We start from the raw sequence: 19,847 nt of genomic DNA, 5'->3' as shown, positions 1-19,847 counted from the left end.
AAATGTTTTTCCATTCTATCAGGGTTGCGACTAATGAATATTTTAATTGATTTATCTGCCCGATATTTTGTCTTCCAATTAATGTATCGGTCATTGAGTCTATAAAATGCCATAAATGGGGAAAAAAGCTTTGGTCATTTTCTAAAACCTTGTGTGATGTCTATAAATGTTTTTTATTTTTTTGCTGTAAGAAAAACTAATTCAAAGCTATTTAGTTTTTCATAAACAACACACATAAAAAATGCTAGAACAGTGAACTATTTACATTTTTGGTAGAGGAAAATATTCAGTTATTGAAATAGTTGCAGATTAATCCTGTTGACCAAATTATTGATCAATTCCTTTTAGCTCTAACAAGGTGTTGCTTTTCCACTTGAGTCTCTTTTTCCATTAGTAAGAAAATGAATAACCTCCATATTATTTTGCAAGAAAATGCCAAAATCTTGAAAACCATGGTTACTGGAAGTCTGTGTTCTAAGTTATGCCACATGTGTGGGGTCTCTGGTCCTGACAGTGCGTGATTAATTATTGAGGTGGATTTGAATAGAGAGAGCCCTGACAAAGCCTTGGGTCTGATGGAGTTGGGGGTTTTCTGTGCTCACTTCCTACCACAAACACTGACTAGAAGTCTCTATTCACACTTCCTATCCAATCGTAACTGTTCTGATTAGAGGTAAATGTACTTTGAGTTGTTTTACACAAACACAGACCCTGGCCTCTGAGGGTTTGGCCTCACAAATCCATGGCAATGTTTGCTTAAATGAGTCACCGACTGATTTTAGATCCATGAGGGTCCATTATTCGGTACACACCTACAAAAACACAGGTGTGTAGTAGTAGTAAACAAATAGACCTGTGACAGCAAACCTGTGTTGAAATTGGCAGCATGTTTAAAGCAATTTGCCTGTTTTTCTCTCCTCCGTGGTAGAAAGGTTTGATTTTCATGCTGATCATGTTGAGGAGAGGGCTATTAGCTTTCATGTACATGGACATCCTGATTAGTTTTAGAGGCACTAGCCTCTGTGTCTCTTTTCTACCCAGTGTGTAATGGTATTACTGTGGGCCAAGTAAACACAGTAGCCTGGGATTTTTTGTGGTGCATGTGTGTGCCAGCAGAATTATATGCTTGTCAAATGTCTCTAGGCTTGAGGACCAAGAAACTGGTGAAGGCCCAAAACTCAGTTCCTCAGATTTGCCCCTTGACACTGTCACTACAGTATGTGATGCCTCACTGAGCAATGAGCGGAGGTGAAGGAGAGTCAGCAGCTACATGTTACATCTGGGTCTAGTAGAGGCGGAATAGACAAACACTCACACACTTTCTAAAGAGATTGAAAAATGGCCAGTGCTGTTCTGCGTCTTGGGTCAGAAAGAACAGATGCAGTGTTTGTGCCTTGGCCCTTTGCCATTGCTGTGTCAATATCCTGGCTTTGTTTGTCCACTGTAGAGGAGTACAAATACCAGCCAATGCAAGCAAATGATCTTCAGTAGCCCACTATTCTGACATGCAACACTGTACAATTGAAAAATAAGCATAAGCATGTGAGAAACAGTCAGATTGTGAACATAGATAACTGGTAGACAGCAGTTATATTTTAAGTTTTATTTAAGTTTCTACAGAGTAGGTAGTGTCCACTTCCTTGTCAGATTTACCGTCAACTTGCAACACCCTGAGTAAATTGAAGTCAGCCTGTGTAGAGCAGAGCAGGTGGCTCACCCTGAAAGACGAAGAGAAACAAAAGGCCACAGACACTGCACACATTCACCAGCACAGTGGAGAGTAATGTGAGGAAATGCTTAGTATTCAGCTCATATTGACTGCTACTCAATACGCAGATACTGTGACATTTGTGAACTAATCCTTCTGTAGCTTAGATACAAGCTAACTTCCTCAGTGCAACACCTCTTAGTACTAATCCATGTTGCTAAATATCTGATAAGATTTTATTGTCACAGATTGAATCCAGGCTTTTTACCTAAATACTATGTTGGTTATAGGGAGGTTTTTTCCCAACTATCGTCACATTTTCAATGCAACTGTGAGAGTCTTAATCATAATTTCTCAACATGATCAGAGGTTTTGAAATTCAAAAGGTTGGACTGATTTCTCAATGTTGTCTATTAAGCATTTTAACAAGTCACTCAAACAAAATGTTATTTATTTATTTATAACATTTTATTTATTTTATTTATCACCCTGTTGACATTATTGCAGATATTTTACAAAACAGAGTCACTGAAACTGCTTTCCAAAAAACTCTGGTTACTTTGTTTCCATGTGTACATGTAAAACAGCATTTGTGAAACAATGATAACACAGCTTGCATCACGCATGCCCACTGTTGCTGAGTGTAATAAGCATTCCACAGAACCACCCAAAAAATTGTGGCTATATACCTGTTTCTCTTGGTTAACACTGCTAGGTCTATTTACTAGTTCAAAGCTAAATTTGGCATAACTGCACCACATTACCAGTGTTCACAGATGTCTGCTTCACCCAATATTACCTGGACCGCTGCATTCTTCTCTGGTATTTGACTGATTGTTGATGTAGACTTAATTGCCACCTACTGACCTGGCATCCTTGTTTGGTGCTGCCTCATGCTACCAGTAGTGACAAGGACACTAGAAGAACACAATACTGGAGAAGAATCAGTCAGGAAGAATAAGGTATTGTCTGTGGCTACCACATGCAAAACCATTCCCTTTTTGGGGGTTGTCTTGCTTTTTACCTTTAACAATCACCTGTGCTTCATAAATGGACAGATTGATATACCTGAAGTTAAACTGACTTGGTGTTATACTATGACGTTCCCTTAATTTGTTTGAGCAGTGTACTTTCCTTGCTCTCTCAGTCTGCTTTGAAATGCGAGTGGGTTCCTGTGAGAGCTATTGTTAAGCCCAGTGTATGAACTGGCACAGAATTAAAGAGTTCGGTTCTTTGAGGTTTCTGGTCAGACAAGCAGACAGAGTGATCCAGGGGCCACCCAGCACCAGCTTTTACCCCTCATCTGAGGCCAGCCAGGTAAAGAAAACCGGCACAGAAGGCAACACATAGATGTGTGCCAGTTCATGTGCAAGTGCTACAGTGTAATTTAATTTTCACAGTAGAGCCAACCAATACACCCAAAACACACAAGTGTTTCATGAAAACAGCATGTGTGAGGTGTACAGTGTGTGCATTTGCTCCCCCACAAATCCATATTCCCATCCTGCTGAAATGACTTCTCTCTGATTGACTAATCTACAGCTTACGCTGTGCTCAGCACAGAAATGTCTTGATTGTCCATGTGTTTTTATAGACCATACTACCATAAGACAGAAATCTCTATGTAGTTCCTGGTTTTGCACATGGCAGCCTTATGGGGCTAGTACCCCGACTTTGAGACGGATGGCTTTGATCATAGGCTGGCACCCGAATTCACATGAGCCCCTGGGCTACAGCAAAGGTTAGGAACTGGCAGTAAAACTTTAGATTGTTGAGGTCAGTAAGTGGTTACTCCTGAGATGTGTTTTGTAACTGGCACGCAGGGGAGCAGATTGTCTCTCACAGTATTTATACATATTAGGCTGAGAGATGCCTTCACTAACCCAGGAAAGAGAGGAGGAACAGGAGGACAGTTTTGAGGGCCTTTGAGGAACTTCCTGTTCTTTTCACATGTGATCCAAGCTTCCATCTGGCCTCCAGACTGAGTGTTGCATGTCTGTAGACTAATGTTTGGGACCTAATTTGATGTGTAGTGAGGGAAACAAACAAGCACAGTGAGTTATAATAGAGTAAAGCTCTTGGAAAGCTTGAATGGCTTATTTCCTATTTCATTCCTTCCAAAACACAGTAGATAAATAATTCTACTACACTGAGGCTGAGTAGTATATTAAGTATACTTGATCACTGTTTTTTTTTAATTCTGCTTGTTGTTTCTGTTAATTGAATTGTATTCAATTGAATAAATCTGATACAGATCAGATTTTTTGAAATGCGACCTCAGTCTGAACAGCTATGTGACCCGTATTGGAATTCAATGCGACTTTAACGTCACTCTAGATGTCAAACTCAAGGCCTGCGGGCCACTTCTGGCCCGTGGTACAATTATATCCGGCCCGTGATAAAATATCATATGTCTATCTTAGCTGGCCCACCAGGCGGCGTCCACAGGCTCCACAGGCTGAGCTGTGGTGCGCAAAGCCTGGCTAGACACACGAGCGAGCAAGCCCTACTCTCAACTCGCCAGGTGGGAGCTAGGTAACGCTCATCTGTGGCTTGGACTGAATCTTCATTACTGATATATTCATTGTTTTAATCAATGAAACCCTGCTGTAACTTACTTTAATATCATTCTCCTCGCTTAGATTGTCAGCAATTTTTTAAAAGTTACTTTACTACAGGCTAAGAGCGCTAACAAACAAAGAAACTACATTTCTCATTATACATTTCATTTTCCTCATGAGTATTTCAGTGAATTTCAGTGATGTATTTCATCAGTCACGTGTCTTGAAAACAATGATATTGTGGATAAGACGCACACATGGCATCCGGCTTTAAATGGAGAAGTACGCAGACGTTGCACCTGCTTGTAAAGGTATACACACATGTGTTGCATCTGGTCTTAAAGGGATAGTTCACCAAATAATAATAATAAGACTTAGTTGAATTTGGCATTCAACCTGGCATTCAATGAGCCTTAGCTGATTCGTGGGCATTATCGGAACATCAAAATGCATTTAATACCCTGTTGCAGTAACGCTTCTCTACTGTCAGAAGGACTTCCTCCTTTGCATGAAATGGTTTGAAGTCTAGTGAGCTGAATAGGTGCATTACAGGTTGGTTTCATACCTGTAGATAAAGCCAGGCTAGCTGCTTCCCCCTGTGCCCCTTTATGATAAGTTAAGCTAACTGCCAACTGGCTATAGTCTTTATTTAACTTAACCACTGCCCTGGGCCTCATCACTGCACCCTCTCCCAGAATTGGACACTGGCTGGAGTCTGAAAGACATTCTTTCATAAGATTCACTGCACTGTCAAGAAAACCATAAATAGCCCAAAAAGTGATCCTATGTGGAGTTTCCATAGAAACCAGAGAGTGGAAGTTTTTCTTTTGTCTAAATGAAAGGGAGACAACAGCTCCAGATGAGTAAGTCGTGTCAGGAGGATCTGCTATGAGAAGAGCTCCTCATCTGAAACTCTGTGTGAAAACATTATTTAAATGTCAGAGAGAAAGTTTGGCATATCGCATTTATATATTATCCTTGTTGACGTCATGTTCATGCTTTTGGAACATACAACCAATTTAGTTTTAATGGAGCACTTTGAAATCAGGGATAAAAAGAAAACAGCTCTCATTCATCACCCCTGTTTCAACAAATAGAGAAGAAAGGCCACTTCACAACACAGAGATTACTCAGCAGAAATCAGAACTAATATGTTGCAAAGTGTAGCTGAAATGCGCCATAAAATAATTCCCAAATACATACAAATACATCCTTTTATGCTTCTTATGCTTTAAAGGGGCAGAGGATGGGCCTCGAATCAACCCCAGCTGACATTGGTCGAGAGGCAGGGTACATCTTACAGGGCCAAGATACAGACAAAAACTACCATCAATAAACATATCTCCGTAAATATTTAAAAATACAAAAAGAAAATTAAATAATTATTAGAGGGGACAATGCATCAAAATCACATTCCCAAAACACAACTTTAAACTCAAGCTCAGATTTTTGTAAATATAGTCCCCTAATTGCACGCTTGGCTTGTTTTGATGATAGCATCTTGAATGGTCTCTTTCTGTTACTGGCTTTCACAAACTTGATATTTCTGCATTTTGCCTGCCATGGCTTATCTGTTGCCCATTTCCTGTATTGCACACCAAGAAACCCTCAGATATTAAGGTGTAAGAAGCCTGGAAAAGAAGCCTGGAAAAGAAGCCTGGAAAAGAAGCCTGCTTTACAGTGGTCATTAAACAGGCCATTAGGAATCAATTTGATTCAAGAGGACAGCCAATGCCTTTAAAGTTCTTCCCTCTCATTACGTGACAATGCTTGTGCTACATTGTTTGGCAACATGCTTAGTAAACTGTGACTTGCTAATGAACAGTAAGATCCCCTAAGACCACCTGGTCAGTGTGGCAGATGCTGCTCGTTCTCTCTCTGGTTGAACATTTGACATGCAGTGGCTCTGCGATGTTTGTAAAAGTCAAATCAGACAGACTACCCCCTCCGTACACACTGTTTTGTCAGTGGGACCCCTGTTCAGTCTCCACCCCCTGCAGAGATCCTGGAGGTGTCCATATGGGAGTGGAGTCATGTCTGGCACTTACACATAGCAGGTGAGGTTCTGTCTACTGTGGTTACGCACAACCCTTGAACTGCTGACGGAGCAAAAGTTAACTGTAACCTCTGCATTTTAGCTGTTAAGTGAAGCTGCTGTTGGAATGAAGGTTTATAATTTATTGTGATTATGTTGAGCTGTTTAGTTTGTCAGCCCTACTGGGGGCTTATTTTTGTCTTTAAATTGTTTCTCACAAATGTTACTGCGTCAAGGAAAGCTGTTAGTGTAATTATCCCCATTTGACCTCGTCCTACCTCGATGGCACCAAATGCATGCAAGCATTGTGTTTTTATGCCTGTCTGCTCACTGGTTGTTGACATTTGGTTGTGCTGTAGAGCAGAACACTTGGGTAATTCAGTTATAATCCAGTGCTGTGGAAGAGAACACTATAACAGCCAAATCCCTTTAGCACACAGGCCTAATTGCATTATCTGCAATACAAGGGTAATTGCACACACCAGCTGATGCTCTGCACGTTGAGTCTAATCTGTCTTTCCCAGTCTTTGTCTGTGTAATCTGTCTGTCTCACATTCATACAGACACTCACAGAATTAACACTATACTATGAGAAAGTATGTTATGGTGAAAGTGGATGGGTCACTCAGGGTGCAGTGTTTGCATATTGGTTTCCAGCAAATGGCCCCTGCTCTGTTCCACATTGGTGAGCTTCATTTGCTTCATGCTGTAAAGCTGCAGTAGTGAATGAAGCTGTAAAATTGTGCATCTCCAGATTGTTGTTAAAGGGCAAAGCAAGTTTACTTTAATGTTACCATGCATTGACGTTTAGTTGACAAAACTATTTCATTATTAGGTTTGTCTTTTTATAGTTGCTGTTCCACATTAAGAGCAGCTGCCTATCTGGTGTAGGGTACTTCACTTACTATTAAATCTCATTCACTCTTTATCCACCTGATATAAGGCAGTGACCTATAAAATCCTCATTACATTCAATCACACTGTTATCATACTCATACACTCCTCACCATGATTATCACACGTCAAGCAGATTGCAAACCTTTGAACATTTGAGTCACCAAATCATTTATCTCTGCTGATAGCACACACGTTACAAGTTTGAGAACATCAGACTGCAGGAAGTAGAAATGTTCCAAAGACATTATCCTCTTCCTGATACAATACCAATACTGAGTACCGATCAATTACTGGTGCATTTCTATTATATTGTATCAGCTCTATGCTACTTACCATGTAAAGAAATGATATGATTACTATCATTGTTGTATTGCCTGGCTCAGGTAAAACCCTTTGAAAGACAAATACATACAGAGAACTTATGCCATAGACCTTCTTTTATTGTCTGATTTGACAGTCAGAACTGAAAAAGAACAACACATAGATAAAACTGTTACTTCCTTGAGACAGCTGTTTAGCCACAGTTTGTAAAAAGAAAAGACCTTTTAAGTTGTAAACCCACAAGCCTTTTGTCACCCAGTGCAAGGGACTGTTACCCAAGGTCCAAGTGGGCTGTTGCTGTTGTGGGTAATCATGTACTCTAAATCTCTGAAGAGGCTAGAATTCATCAAATATTGCTTGCACACTGTCATTAGACCAGCATCTGTCTGATATAGCAAGACAACTGTGGCTTATGCTGCTGTATCACTACTTTCACTGCAAATATTGAAAACAATTGGAAATGTGGAGTGAAGGAAAAAACGCTCTTGCCCCTCCCTTGACCAGAAATATGCTATCTGATGTTGATGTCTTTTGTTGTGGCTTTCTGCTCTTGGAGCCTGAACCCAGGATATGGTTTATTCTGTGGCAGAGACTCATGCAGAGATGTAGAGTTGATGCAGACTCACCCTGCCCCTGGGGAAGGTTTAAAAGCGATAAAAGCAAGGTGTGTGTGCGCTTGTGTGTGTGCGCTTGTGTGTGTGCGCTTGTGTGCGTGCGCTTGTGTGTGTGGGCTTGTGAAGTGTGCGCTTGTGATGTGTGTGCTTGTGTTGCTCGCAAGCTAGAGTAAGGCTTTTTCTTTGCATTTATGTGGCATCAACTTCATAGCTCATGTCTGTATATTCCTGTTAGAAGCATAGTCCTCTCAGTGGGGGTGTTTGTACTGGACTAATGGTGCTCCTGTATGCAGGTCTGCTGCAGACACAACAGCACGCTCTCCATGGATGCAAACCGGATATTAACCCCCACAGCCATCACCCAGCCTCAGATTTACCTTGTGTTGCACTCCCTCTTCCATTCAGAGGCCCCTGAAGCCAATCCCTCACTTTTCTCTCCCTCTCACTATGATAAGCCGAGTGAGACTTGGAAATGTAACTCTGCTAACAACTCTTCTTTAATGAGGGCAGTATAGGGAGATCAAAAACCAGCTGAGAAGTAGGCAATGGGAGTGTGTGGCCAAAACAGATTACCCTGTCAGGAGTGAGTTTGTTCTGTGTTGTTAGATAATAGAAAGGACATATTGTTCATAGAGTTTTGTACATTCAGGCCTTTATTTACGAGCACCTTTTATGATCACAATAACGTTTACCACGTATATAAGTAATTACATAACAATGATGACTTTGGACACTGTGCTGCTGCTACAAACTTTGTATTAAGTTTTGGCTTTGGAGTACAAACAAGTGCTTAGAGAGTTCACAGTTTCAAAGGGACAAGCATTTCATATTTACCATGTTATTAGATCCCATCGGTTTTGTGTAACTTGAACCAAACAAAAATGGCACCACTTCCACTTTCATTTGCATTTTCATCACGGAACTCCCTGCCAGGCCTGGGTGGGCTCAAAAGCCCAGTTTTCCCCCTGAAAGGAGGCACAGTTCCAGTGCAGTGTGCAGGGGGCTTCAGTACCTTCCTCCCCCTCTCTCTCCCCAAAGGCTGGACCAGCCGAGCCAGAGACCGATTGGCTCTGTGCTTCAGGCTGTGTGATTCTCTGCAGCAGGGTAATGTCACCCTGGCTCACCATCACATACTTTTATTCTCTTCTGAGCCTTTAAACGGTTCATTAGCCTTTAACAAGACTGCAGAGCCTGCTCCATATTCTGCTTTAACCCTCCTCTCTCTGGCTTGCTTTCTCACCCTGCCTGTATTTGTAGTTCTCAAAATTTTTCTAATCATGCTCTATGTTCCCCGTCAAATGCGAAGTTTCAGTTCCAGAGTTAAGATCAAGTCAGTTGGTAGTGTTTGTGATTCCGATCACTGAAGGATGTCTTAACAGCAGTGGGGTGGGGGGTTGGTTTGGATTGAAGCCTTCCTCATGGACACCCACCCTGAATGGAGAACATTGATGCTTCTCTATCCTGCTACTCCCCCGTACTCGCTGTCCCTCTTTCCTGGGATTGTCATTCCCTGAATGGGCCTTTCAGGACTCCAGGCTAGCAGGCTGAGATACAAAACCTTCCTCTGCACGATAAAAAGGACAAGGCCCCGAGCCTTCTGAAGGCATTTGTCAGCTAGTGAGAATCAGACAGGCTTATCACACTTAAACTGTGAACACAACACCCTTTTACTTCCACGGCACAAATAGGACCGTTTACTGTCTGTATAGAGAAACACATACTCACAAATGTTTGTATCCTTTTTGTATGAAGAGTAAAAAAAAAAACTTTTTCTTAGCTTGAATATTTTCCATTCAGCTCCTCTCTAGCTCTGATCTTGTACCTTTTCCAAAAAAATGTGCTTTCAATTGTTAATAACTTTGCATTAATCCTACATCTTTGAAGCCTGTGTCCCAGTTTCACAACATAAAACCAAACTAAAATCTTTTAAAAAGTTATTATACTTAAGTTACTTCACTTTTTTTTTGTGTCGTGATATTTCACGACCTCTGTGATCAAAATTTTTAAAGCAACAATAAATAAAAAAAACATGTCTTTATTATCAAATGCATATTCACATATTGTTCATATAACTCAATTTCTGTTGTACAAGAAAAATTACTATGCATACTTGTAAATCCACTACACACTGAGTGGCTGTCTTTAGTGTGTTGCACATCTCTCTTACTCAATTCTCTCTCCATCTTACTTTCATTCTGTTTTCAGGGTGTACCCCAGCTTCCTTGTGCCAAGGCGCTCTACAACTATGATGGCAAGGAACCTGGAGACCTCAAGTTCACCAAGGGCGACATCATAATTTTGCGCCGGCAAGTGGATGAGAACTGGTTCCACGGAGAGATGGGAGGAGTTCATGGCTTCTTCCCCACCAACTTCGTCCAGGTCATCAAGCCGCTGCCACAACCACCACCTCAGTGCAAAGCTCTGTATGACTTTGAGCTCAAAGACAAGGAGGCAGACAAGGACTGTCTGCCCTTCTCGAAGGTGAGACAGCATAACACCCTCAGTCTTGCCACGTGGTTTCAACAGTAAAACTAAAATACCTCTCATTACTTTTACACTGTCTTCTAAGCATTAATTTTCTCAATTTATGTGTGTGTGTGTTAGAATGTGAGAGTTGTTGACTAAAATGCCCTGAGAGATGGTTTAGATTTCAAGCCAGACTTCTTGATAAACAACTGTAATTAGGTGGAGAGAATGAGTGCTGAATAAATCTGAGCACAACCCAACTACAGTAGTTGTGGTTATGTCTGTCCAGCTGTGAAGGTCACACTGATGCTTTTGTGTTCTGTCATCGCTTGTTGAAATGCCACACAAGCAAAAGCAGAAACAAGCTTACTCAGTATTTTTTTTTTTTTTTACACAGAATGTCATGCCTTAAAGCCCAGTGTTTTTACTCCTAGGCATGTTCCCTTTAATAAAACATTGTCCCCACCTCATTATATCTGTTCAGTGTTTGTTCCTTAATAATGAGAAACACTCTCTACTAAGCATCATCCCTAATAAAGTTATTCCTCATGCCACCCTTTGTCTTGAATTTTCAGGATGATATCCTGACTGTGATCCGCAGAGTGGATGAAAACTGGGCAGAGGGAATGCTGGGAGACAAAATTGGAATTTTTCCCATCTCATATGTTGAGGTAAGAAAATACTCTATAATGGCGCTATTTCGCCAATATTTTCTGAAGCAGATACCACACAAAGATCATAAATAAGCCAAGATCCTTTAAGCAAAATGTGTATTATCCTTCGCTTCCTTTTGAAAAGCTCACATGTTTTATAGAAACATTAAACATGTCTTTGAAGATTTAGACATTCACAGTCTCTACAGGTCTGCACTTAAAAGCTTTGGGTGTAATCCAGACAGAATTAAGCAAATCTTTGCCCTTTTAAAGATCATTTAATTTTTCACTTGAAAGCTGTCAATGTCACAGCGTTCTATCGTGATAAATATCATCAACAAGCAGAAAAAACATCAAAAGAATCTTTTTGACGCAAGAAAAATGTCTCAGAAGACTGTTTGTCTCAAATTACACACTGCAGAAGTATGTTGAGGTGAGTTTGTGGGAGAGACTTTTTTTTCTAGCAGTCTTTTTATTCCTTTCATATATATTCTACCTTATTCATATTTAATACACTGAGTGAATGTTTTGCAGAAACAGAAGGCAGAATATTTCTAAGGCTATATATTGTTATGTTTTCACTAAGTAAAAGTCCTGTAGCTAAACAAAACATTTGGTATACTTGATGACAAGATGGTATGCACTCTCACTAAAAAAGGAGTTCTATCACAAACATATAGAGCAACCAAAAAATATTCCTCTGGGTATGCACAACCAGTGAATATTTAGGTGCTACTGTTTTCATTGACCTTGAAGCTTTTTTTGTGGCCTTCTTAGTTGTGTATGTACAATAATCTGCAATTACTGTTAAAGATAGTCTTAAAGTTAATGAAGTGAAGGTGACTCACCTGGTATTTTGTTCTTTATCCTGCATGTCTGCCGTAATGTGCAGACATGTCAGTGAAGTACCTGCACAGGCTCTCTCCCGGATGGGAGTAAAATGCTGAGCTTTTATGTTCTATAAGTAGAGGGAGCTGCTCGGGGCAACGTGTGACAGCAAGTGAGAGCGCCCTGTGATTAACTAAAACCTTTTTACTGTTCTTCCTTTGATTCTTACTCTATAGTTGCACATTGCGGTGCTTGAGAGGGTCACACAGCCTGCAGTTTCTGAGGTAGCATAGAATATTCAACCCCGTCACACTGGTATGTGCAGGCTAAATACCAGATTCTGTCACACACCATCTCCTTTAAACAAAGACAGACGTCCTCCACGACAGTCAGCTTTATCATAGAGTGACAGGTCTCTTGATCATTTGAACATCTCTATCTGTCATTTCCACCTTACCACTCTCTTCACTGCCCTCTGCCTCTCTTCCTTTCTTCCATTCTCTTACAGTTCAACTCCGCGGCTCGTCAGCTTATAGAGTTGGACAAGCCATCAGACTCCAGTGGAGACTCTGGGGAGGGGGCCTCCTCTGGGCCTCAGAGCAATGGTGCCCAGCGGGCAGGGGAGAAGAAGAACAGCAAGAAGCGACATTCCTTCACTTCTCTCACTATGTCCCACAAACCCATGCTAGCTCCGCCCCCTCAGCGTCACTCCATGGAGATTAGTGGGCCTGTCCTCATCAGCTCCAGCAACCCCACAGCAGCCGCCCGGATCGGAGAGATCAGCGGGGGGCTCTCCTGCAGCGCACCTTCACAGGTACGGTACTCCACAGGAAGTGAGAGCCCAGTGTGTTCTTCAAAAACGAAACCCATTTGTGGAGGTGTGCTGTGTGATATGTTTTCTTTGTCCTAATGTGTTTGATTTTCACAATTTACAGTGGATGTGGAAATGAAATACAAGACAAAGAAATGTGAAACAAATATGTCTGCTCACATTAACGCTCGTCTCAACTCACTCTGTGTCGATCTGAGAGAGTGAGTGGAGGCCACACACATTTTCTCTCGCTCATGGTATTTCACACGATGGCCTTTTCAATGATTATTGAAAAACAACCAAAACAGAACAACTTCTGTTGATGACCCTTTGAATGAAAGTCCCAAACAGCTTATGTTGACAGGAAACAAAAATTCACTGACCAACCTTTCACAATAAGGCAACTCAATAAAATGGCTTACATAAATTAAAATTTTTAATAGCCAGATCCAAAACTATAAAAACTAACTGGATATAGTTCATGATAATAATATTTTAGTTCATTAGCTATATTATTAGCTGTATATCACTTGTCGCGTGTCTTTTTCCTTATACTATCGATAATTGTGAAACTATGATACTTCCTCTCACAGTAATCATGGCACCAAAATTTCATATTGTGACATCCCTAGTCCAGCCTCCAACTTTTGTTTCACAAGATGATTGTTGCTTTTCAATCTCTCTACTCGGACTGTCAGCAATTACGCTGACTTCCCTTTTCCTCATCATACCAAACAGAACATTGCTCCAGCCAAGCATTTGAAATCATGGTTGCGTGACTCCGCTTGTCTGCAAAAACGACTCAAGCTTAGCCCTCAAGGTTTCCTCACCAATCCCAACATGACAGCAACCCACAGCTGCTTTATGGTTGCCAGCTTCAGAAGACTGGCTTTGACTTGGTGTTTGACATTCAGAACAACAAGCATTTAGATTTTTATAGATCTGATTCTCTCTGTGACTTCAAGTAAACTGTGCATCTAAGAATACAAGATACACAATTTTTGCATGTTATTTAAACAAAGAGGTGCCACAAAGTTGATTGTGATTTAGCTAGATGAAGAGTTCGGGAACAAGAATGAAATCTTAATGGGCAAGACGATCTTTCCCAGGATTTCAATGTGTTCTTGGTCTCATCATTTTAAACGTTAGCGGACGTGTTCACACAATAGTTGGCTTTCTTCTTTGTTATTTAAGTAGTACAAAGACGGCCTGGTTTGACAGTATTTTGAGTCTGATTTTATACTGTATACACTGACATCTGGTTTGTTTTCCCACTTCCAGTCCCTCTAGAGCTTGTCTATAGTTTTTTCCTTGGAGCGCTATATTTTCGTAATTGTGGAAGTTTTGTTTGTGGTTTTTCTCTTGAATGTATTTCATTGTTGTACAGGTTGTCTGAGGAGTTTCTGAAATGCTATGTTCAACAACTCCTGATTAAGTGGCTCAATCATTAATCTTTTATCAACGGCGCATGTGCGTCTTTGTGAGACAGAGCTGAAGAGAGTGCTCGTTTACAGTGAAGAGGATCTTCTTTCTCTTTTTCTTTTAACCAAAATCGTTTCATGTGCATATGATTTATGTATTATCAAACACTTCTTTTTATGTGGAAGGTGTAATGATGTTTTTAATGACTCCAGACTTGGCCTTTTCCCCCATATTATTATCAGGATACATTTAGAATTTAAAAAAAAAAAAAAAAAAAGCTGGTAAACCTATCCTCCCTGGTGACAACAGGGCAAACAATATGTTTGATTTACAGATCACAGTTTATTAAAAACATAAAAGAGAGTCTCTCCAGGCGCTGTATAAACAGCCTCTCTGTGCTCTCCTCCTCCTGAACTCTACTGATCTTCTCTTCCTGCAACACCCAGACAAAAAACAACAACAAAGGTAAGCCCCAGTTGCCAAGGGGGCTGAGTAGTCTGTCTTGGAAATAAGCATGGCTGCCATTTACCAGCGTACTAGACAAAGTGGGGAAGAAATTTGAAGGAAAGAAAGGGGGCTGCAGTTGATGGTATTTTTCTAAATTAAATTATTTATTTTAATGTAACATATTTAACCTGTACTTGAGTGTTATTCATAATAATATAGTACACAGTGTAGGCATGTGCACATATATGTCCCAGGCAGCCATTTCCTAAACAGCTCCAATATTGAACACACTGTTACACATTGCTATTCCTTGGCACACCCAGTGCGCTATAGATAAGGAAGTAGTGAAGACTGAATATGAGGTTGGTGTGTTTTGTGAGAGGTAAGAGGTGGTGCTATCTGGAGCAGTCATGCATGGAGTGAGACCACAGGCTACAGGGAGACATTGTGTGTCCAACAGTATGGCCTTGTTACCTAAAACACCAGCATGACTCTCTGGGTTGACTGATCAGGGAAGCTACTCTTCTATACAAATCCAATGAAATGACCTGCTCGGGGGTCATCTGGTTTCTGTTGACAAATCAGATCATCAGGCTATCGCTGGGGTTATGGCTCTAGCCAGGATACGAAGCGCTATGTGTACATCTCTGTTCTGTTAGAGTCATGTTCACACAATATAACAATCAGAAATCAAAATATGACGTGTCATCTCTAAAATATTGTACATCAGACTTCATTATGATGTATGACAGCTGTTTTCCCTTTGCTTCCTTCCTGAAGTCTAATTAATCAGAATAACATTTCTAAAAATCACATGGAGCACTTTTTCATTCTTTACATTTAAGAGGATTCAGCACAGTTTATTTCATGGTCCAAATATCCCTTTTGTTGACAGGTACACATTTGCACAACTGGACTAATCGTGACCCCACCCCCCAGCAGCCCTGTTACTACAGCAACCGTCTTCACATTTCCCTCAGAGACGAGCTACACTTCCATCCCTGTGGTAGGTGGATTCCAAAGAATACAAAAGCAAAGCAACAAAATTGTTTAACATTGTGGGAATTATTGATTTGAGGTTAACATGTTGCCTTATCTTTAAAGGTCCAGTGTGTAAGATTTAGGTGAAAGGGATCTATTGGCAGAAATTGAATATAAAATAATAATATTGAGATTGACTGTTTCATCTAAATTTGTACGAACTTTTTCTGAAATAGCCCTTAATATTAAATCCTTCATATTTATCTGTAGCGGGTCCTCTCTACGGAGGCCACCATTTTTTCTTTACAATATTCCAAACTGTACAAACTAAACACCTTTTGAGTTTTTATGACAACTGAAGGCTGCCACAGGTTTTCTTTCATGTTTAGAAGGGGATGGTGAGGTGAGGGGTATTCAGCTGCAACATGCAACTTCACCCCTAGATTTTACACACTGAACCTTTAATACTAAACACAATAACGGCTTGTTTCTGAAGCCAAAGAATAAACTGATTTTACAGTATATTCATTTTCTTAAACAATTATTGAAGCCTATTCCACATTTTTTGCTGAGACAGTTTTCTGTGAGCATGAGTTGTTTTGAATATCATTTGTTAGCTTGGTAACTAAAACTACAAAGTTTGCTGGAAAACAAGGGTTGAACGTTATTGTCTCCTGAATCTGCTGAAATTATCCAAAGAGTAGTAAGTGAGAACTGAATTCTCCTGCCAGCCCCCTGGTAAAAATCTGGATAATGAGTGAGTGCAAGTAAGAATACAGCAGGATATTCTCTAGGGGATTCACTGCTAGTGGGCGCGTTGATGGCATTTCTGACATGCGACAAACGATACACAACAATAAAAAAAACAACTCAAAAAGAATACAACTATCTCTGAATGGGGAAAAAAGGTGCCATAAACAAAGATGTCAACGACGACGAGATTCAAGAGCTTTTGGTGATAAGGCCAATGCCAGTGAAGTTGTGCTGTGAACCAAAACGTGATCTCTGCACTGAATTTATGTTACATCGTGCCTCCTGCATGCTGCACTATCCCTCAACTGAACACTCCGGAGAAGTCTGTGTTGTGAACCTTTCTGACCGGAGAATCACCTACTGCATTGTTCATATGTGAAAGGCAAAGATGGTGTAAAAGTCTATAGAATTATTTGAACACATGGTTGTAAATGAACCAGTGACACACAGTGACTTTACCTTGAGATACATTTATTCAGATGAGTGTCTGCCTCATGGCACATCAGCTGCCAACAAGCAACATGGTGACTTCTGGCCATTCAGATATGAAACTATGTTAATCTTGTATTTGTGTAGAAAAACATACAATCATCTTTATTTTTCTCAAATTTGTCAACAGCCTCCTTAAAGATGATGACACAGAGGAATCTTTTGACCTATCTATCTAACATATCTATATACGTTTCTGACACCTTTCGTCTGAGGGAAGAAATAATATGCGCAACTAAAAATGTCAAAAGATCCCAGCAACCCACAAAAAAATGGCATGCAAACTTCCTGTCTGTCTGTGTGTGTATGCTCTGGCATGTGGAGTTTCTGAATGAGCAGGAATGTGTACACAAAAGGTTGAGCTCTCCGCTTCACTTGGGAACCCTACATGATGTTTTTGTACAGATGATTTCTCTAGCCCGCAGGCAACCTAATTATCTCAGCTCAAGCGTCAGCAGTGAACCGAAATGCACATCGACACTCACACATACACATAGGCCTATACACATACCACAGGGCAGACTGAGTGCCACTCTCCTCCCCCATTGTGTCATGGAAGCTATTACTCTGCCGCTCAGTGCTGGCAGTGTTGAGCTGGGGGAGTCTCATCTTGCTCCGAAGCGTAGGAGCTGTCTTCACCATTGTTCTCATGCACTGCTCACTTGGGCTTTTTGTTTTTTCAAATAAAAAAAGTGTCTAGTGTTGTTATCATGGGTTTTATGTTGACATAGCAGGTTGGTGACTTCGTTTTAATCCTGTAATCTAGAAGCACACGAAGCGTACAAAGAAATTCTTTAAAAACAAGCTGCAATTGTCAACTTCTAGTCAAAAGCTTGGATGTCTTTTGAACACTACAGACATTCAACAAGGGAAAACAAGTGAGTTGAGATGAATCCGCCCATGGTTGGTTTGAGGGTTGCTCTGAAGTGTGCCTACAGACATGTTTTTCATTTCATATGGTCCCAATTAAATACTGCAATGGATTTAACATTCAGCCATGTGGTCTCCTAGCAACAAACAAACAAGCAGAGTAGGAGATTCTCAGCTGTAACGGGGAAGTCGGGGACAAGACCAAGTCTGCCAAACCAGAATCTCCCTGAGTTTAGGCTAACTGGAGGGAATAACCCAGAAGACAGATGATCTCTCCTTCTCTTCCCTTCTCTCTTTTTGCTCATAAACAAACAGGGTTCTCCACTTATGTAACATATTCTCTTTTTGTTATTTGAGACTTGTGTTAGTGGTATACTTCGTACAGAGAGGAAATGCATGACAATTTACTGTTGTGAACTTGTACTTCAAGGTTGTAATAACTTTTCCTCTTCTTTAATAGGATGCTCTCCCACCACCCCCACCTCCTCCCCCACAATCCTGTGCCGGCGGAGCAGCATTTTCATTGGCTGCCGGACAGAGACCCTCCCCAAGCATAAGTGACCAAAGTGGGAGACAAAGACCCACAGTGTGAGTAATAAAAACAGTCCTTCACAAAAATATTCAGTCGTCTTAAATGTGCAGTGAAATGTCAGAAACGGTTTGTGCACCAATGGCCCAGGGCCTTAATGAACATGCTCTTAGTACAGAAGGGGAAAGTCCTCGTCTGGCTGTGACACCCTCCTCCCCCTCAGTCTGTCAGTGTGAGGCGGCAGAGAGTGAGCGTGTGCACAGGTTAAAGGGGGAGAACCCGTAGGTGACAGTCTCCTGGGTCCCATCAGAGATCCTCCCAGTCACCCCTTGACTTTTGACCCCCCCTTCACCTTTACCCTCATTACTCCCCCAAGACGCCACACACCTGATAAGAATTAGATCCAGTCATGCCTGCTTCGCTGCCACCATCTGTGTCTGCCTGTGCATGCTTGTCAGACTCTGAGGCATTTATGTTCCCTTCCCCAAAAAAACACTGGAGTCAGGCTGAAAACATCCCAGCTGAGACTACAATCTTTTTGGCTGCTGTTCCAGGCCTGTTCTCGCACTGCTGTAGAGAGATGACCCTCAAATCATATTGTCCTCCAGTGCTGATTTTCTCTGGGTCAGAGGACACAGTCTCTGCTGGAGGGTCTTGGAGGAGATGATGGCATCTGTGCAGCTAGACAGCACAATAAATTCAGAACAAATTGCATGCTGCTCAAAATAAAGCACAGTTTTTTTTATTTCCATACGGGAAAAAATGTGCAATCTTGGCTCAGTATATGTGTATTTGTGTTTGGTGAATGTTAACTGTGTGTTCTGTATTCAGCTATGTGGCAATGTTCCCCTATACTCCTCGTAAGGAGGATGAGCTGGAGCTGAGGAAGGGAGAAATGTTCCTGGTGTTGGAACGCTGTCAGGACGGCTGGTTTAAGGGAACCTCCATGCACACTGGCAAAATTGGAGTTTTCCCTGGGAACTACATGAGTCCAGTCAGCAGGTCAGTCAGTAATTCATGCTCATACTGTCTTGTGTGTAAAATGAGGTGGTTTAAAGTATATATGAATTAATAAAGATGAGCACTTGTATTCACTAATTGTCAGCTGATGAAGGAATTTGACCTACGAAATGTTCCAACTTGGCAAAGAATTTCTATAAAGCCCAAGTTTTGGTTGCCGTCCAACTGTCTTTAGGAAAATATAACACATTTAATTTCTTGATTTTGGCTTTTAGAATCAGTGGAGACAGTGGGTTATAACAAAAATGTAAAAGTCATTATTGTTTTTAACACGTAATGTAATCCCTTGTTGAATACATTCAAAGTTATCTCATGTTCATAATAGCCTGCAAATGTTGTTTGTTGTCAACCAGTTTGCTCAGACCAGAAAAGTTCCCATATACATAGAACAGGGTGGTCTTAAAGTCTTGTATTTTTATAGATGTTGGTAAAAATATAAATT

At 40.9% G+C, this 19,847-nt stretch overlaps 1 protein-coding gene across 2 annotated transcripts in view; it reads left to right on the top strand.

Moving 5' to 3' along the window:
• Positions 1-19,847, top strand: part of sh3rf1 (SH3 domain containing ring finger 1) — a 32,827-nt gene that overhangs the window by 8,204 nt on the left and 4,776 nt on the right. For both annotated transcript variants that reach the window (XM_020081196.2, XM_069522424.1), the window contains exons 3-8: positions 10,342-10,617; positions 11,178-11,273; positions 12,592-12,897; positions 15,659-15,769; positions 18,317-18,444; positions 19,217-19,387. In XM_020081196.2, the coding sequence (XP_019936755.2) occupies positions 10,342-10,617; positions 11,178-11,273; positions 12,592-12,897; positions 15,659-15,769; positions 18,317-18,444; positions 19,217-19,387 (1,088 nt within the window). The remainder of the gene's footprint in view (positions 1-10,341; positions 10,618-11,177; positions 11,274-12,591; positions 12,898-15,658; positions 15,770-18,316; positions 18,445-19,216; positions 19,388-19,847) is intronic.

Source organism: Paralichthys olivaceus, chromosome 3 (genome assembly GCF_024713975.1).
Source record: "Paralichthys olivaceus isolate ysfri-2021 chromosome 3, ASM2471397v2, whole genome shotgun sequence".
In the NCBI taxonomy this organism is placed as follows: domain Eukaryota; kingdom Metazoa; phylum Chordata; class Actinopteri; order Pleuronectiformes; family Paralichthyidae; genus Paralichthys; species Paralichthys olivaceus.
Note: the sequence above shows the minus strand (reverse complement) of the source record. Positions and strands in the feature narration are given on the sequence as shown.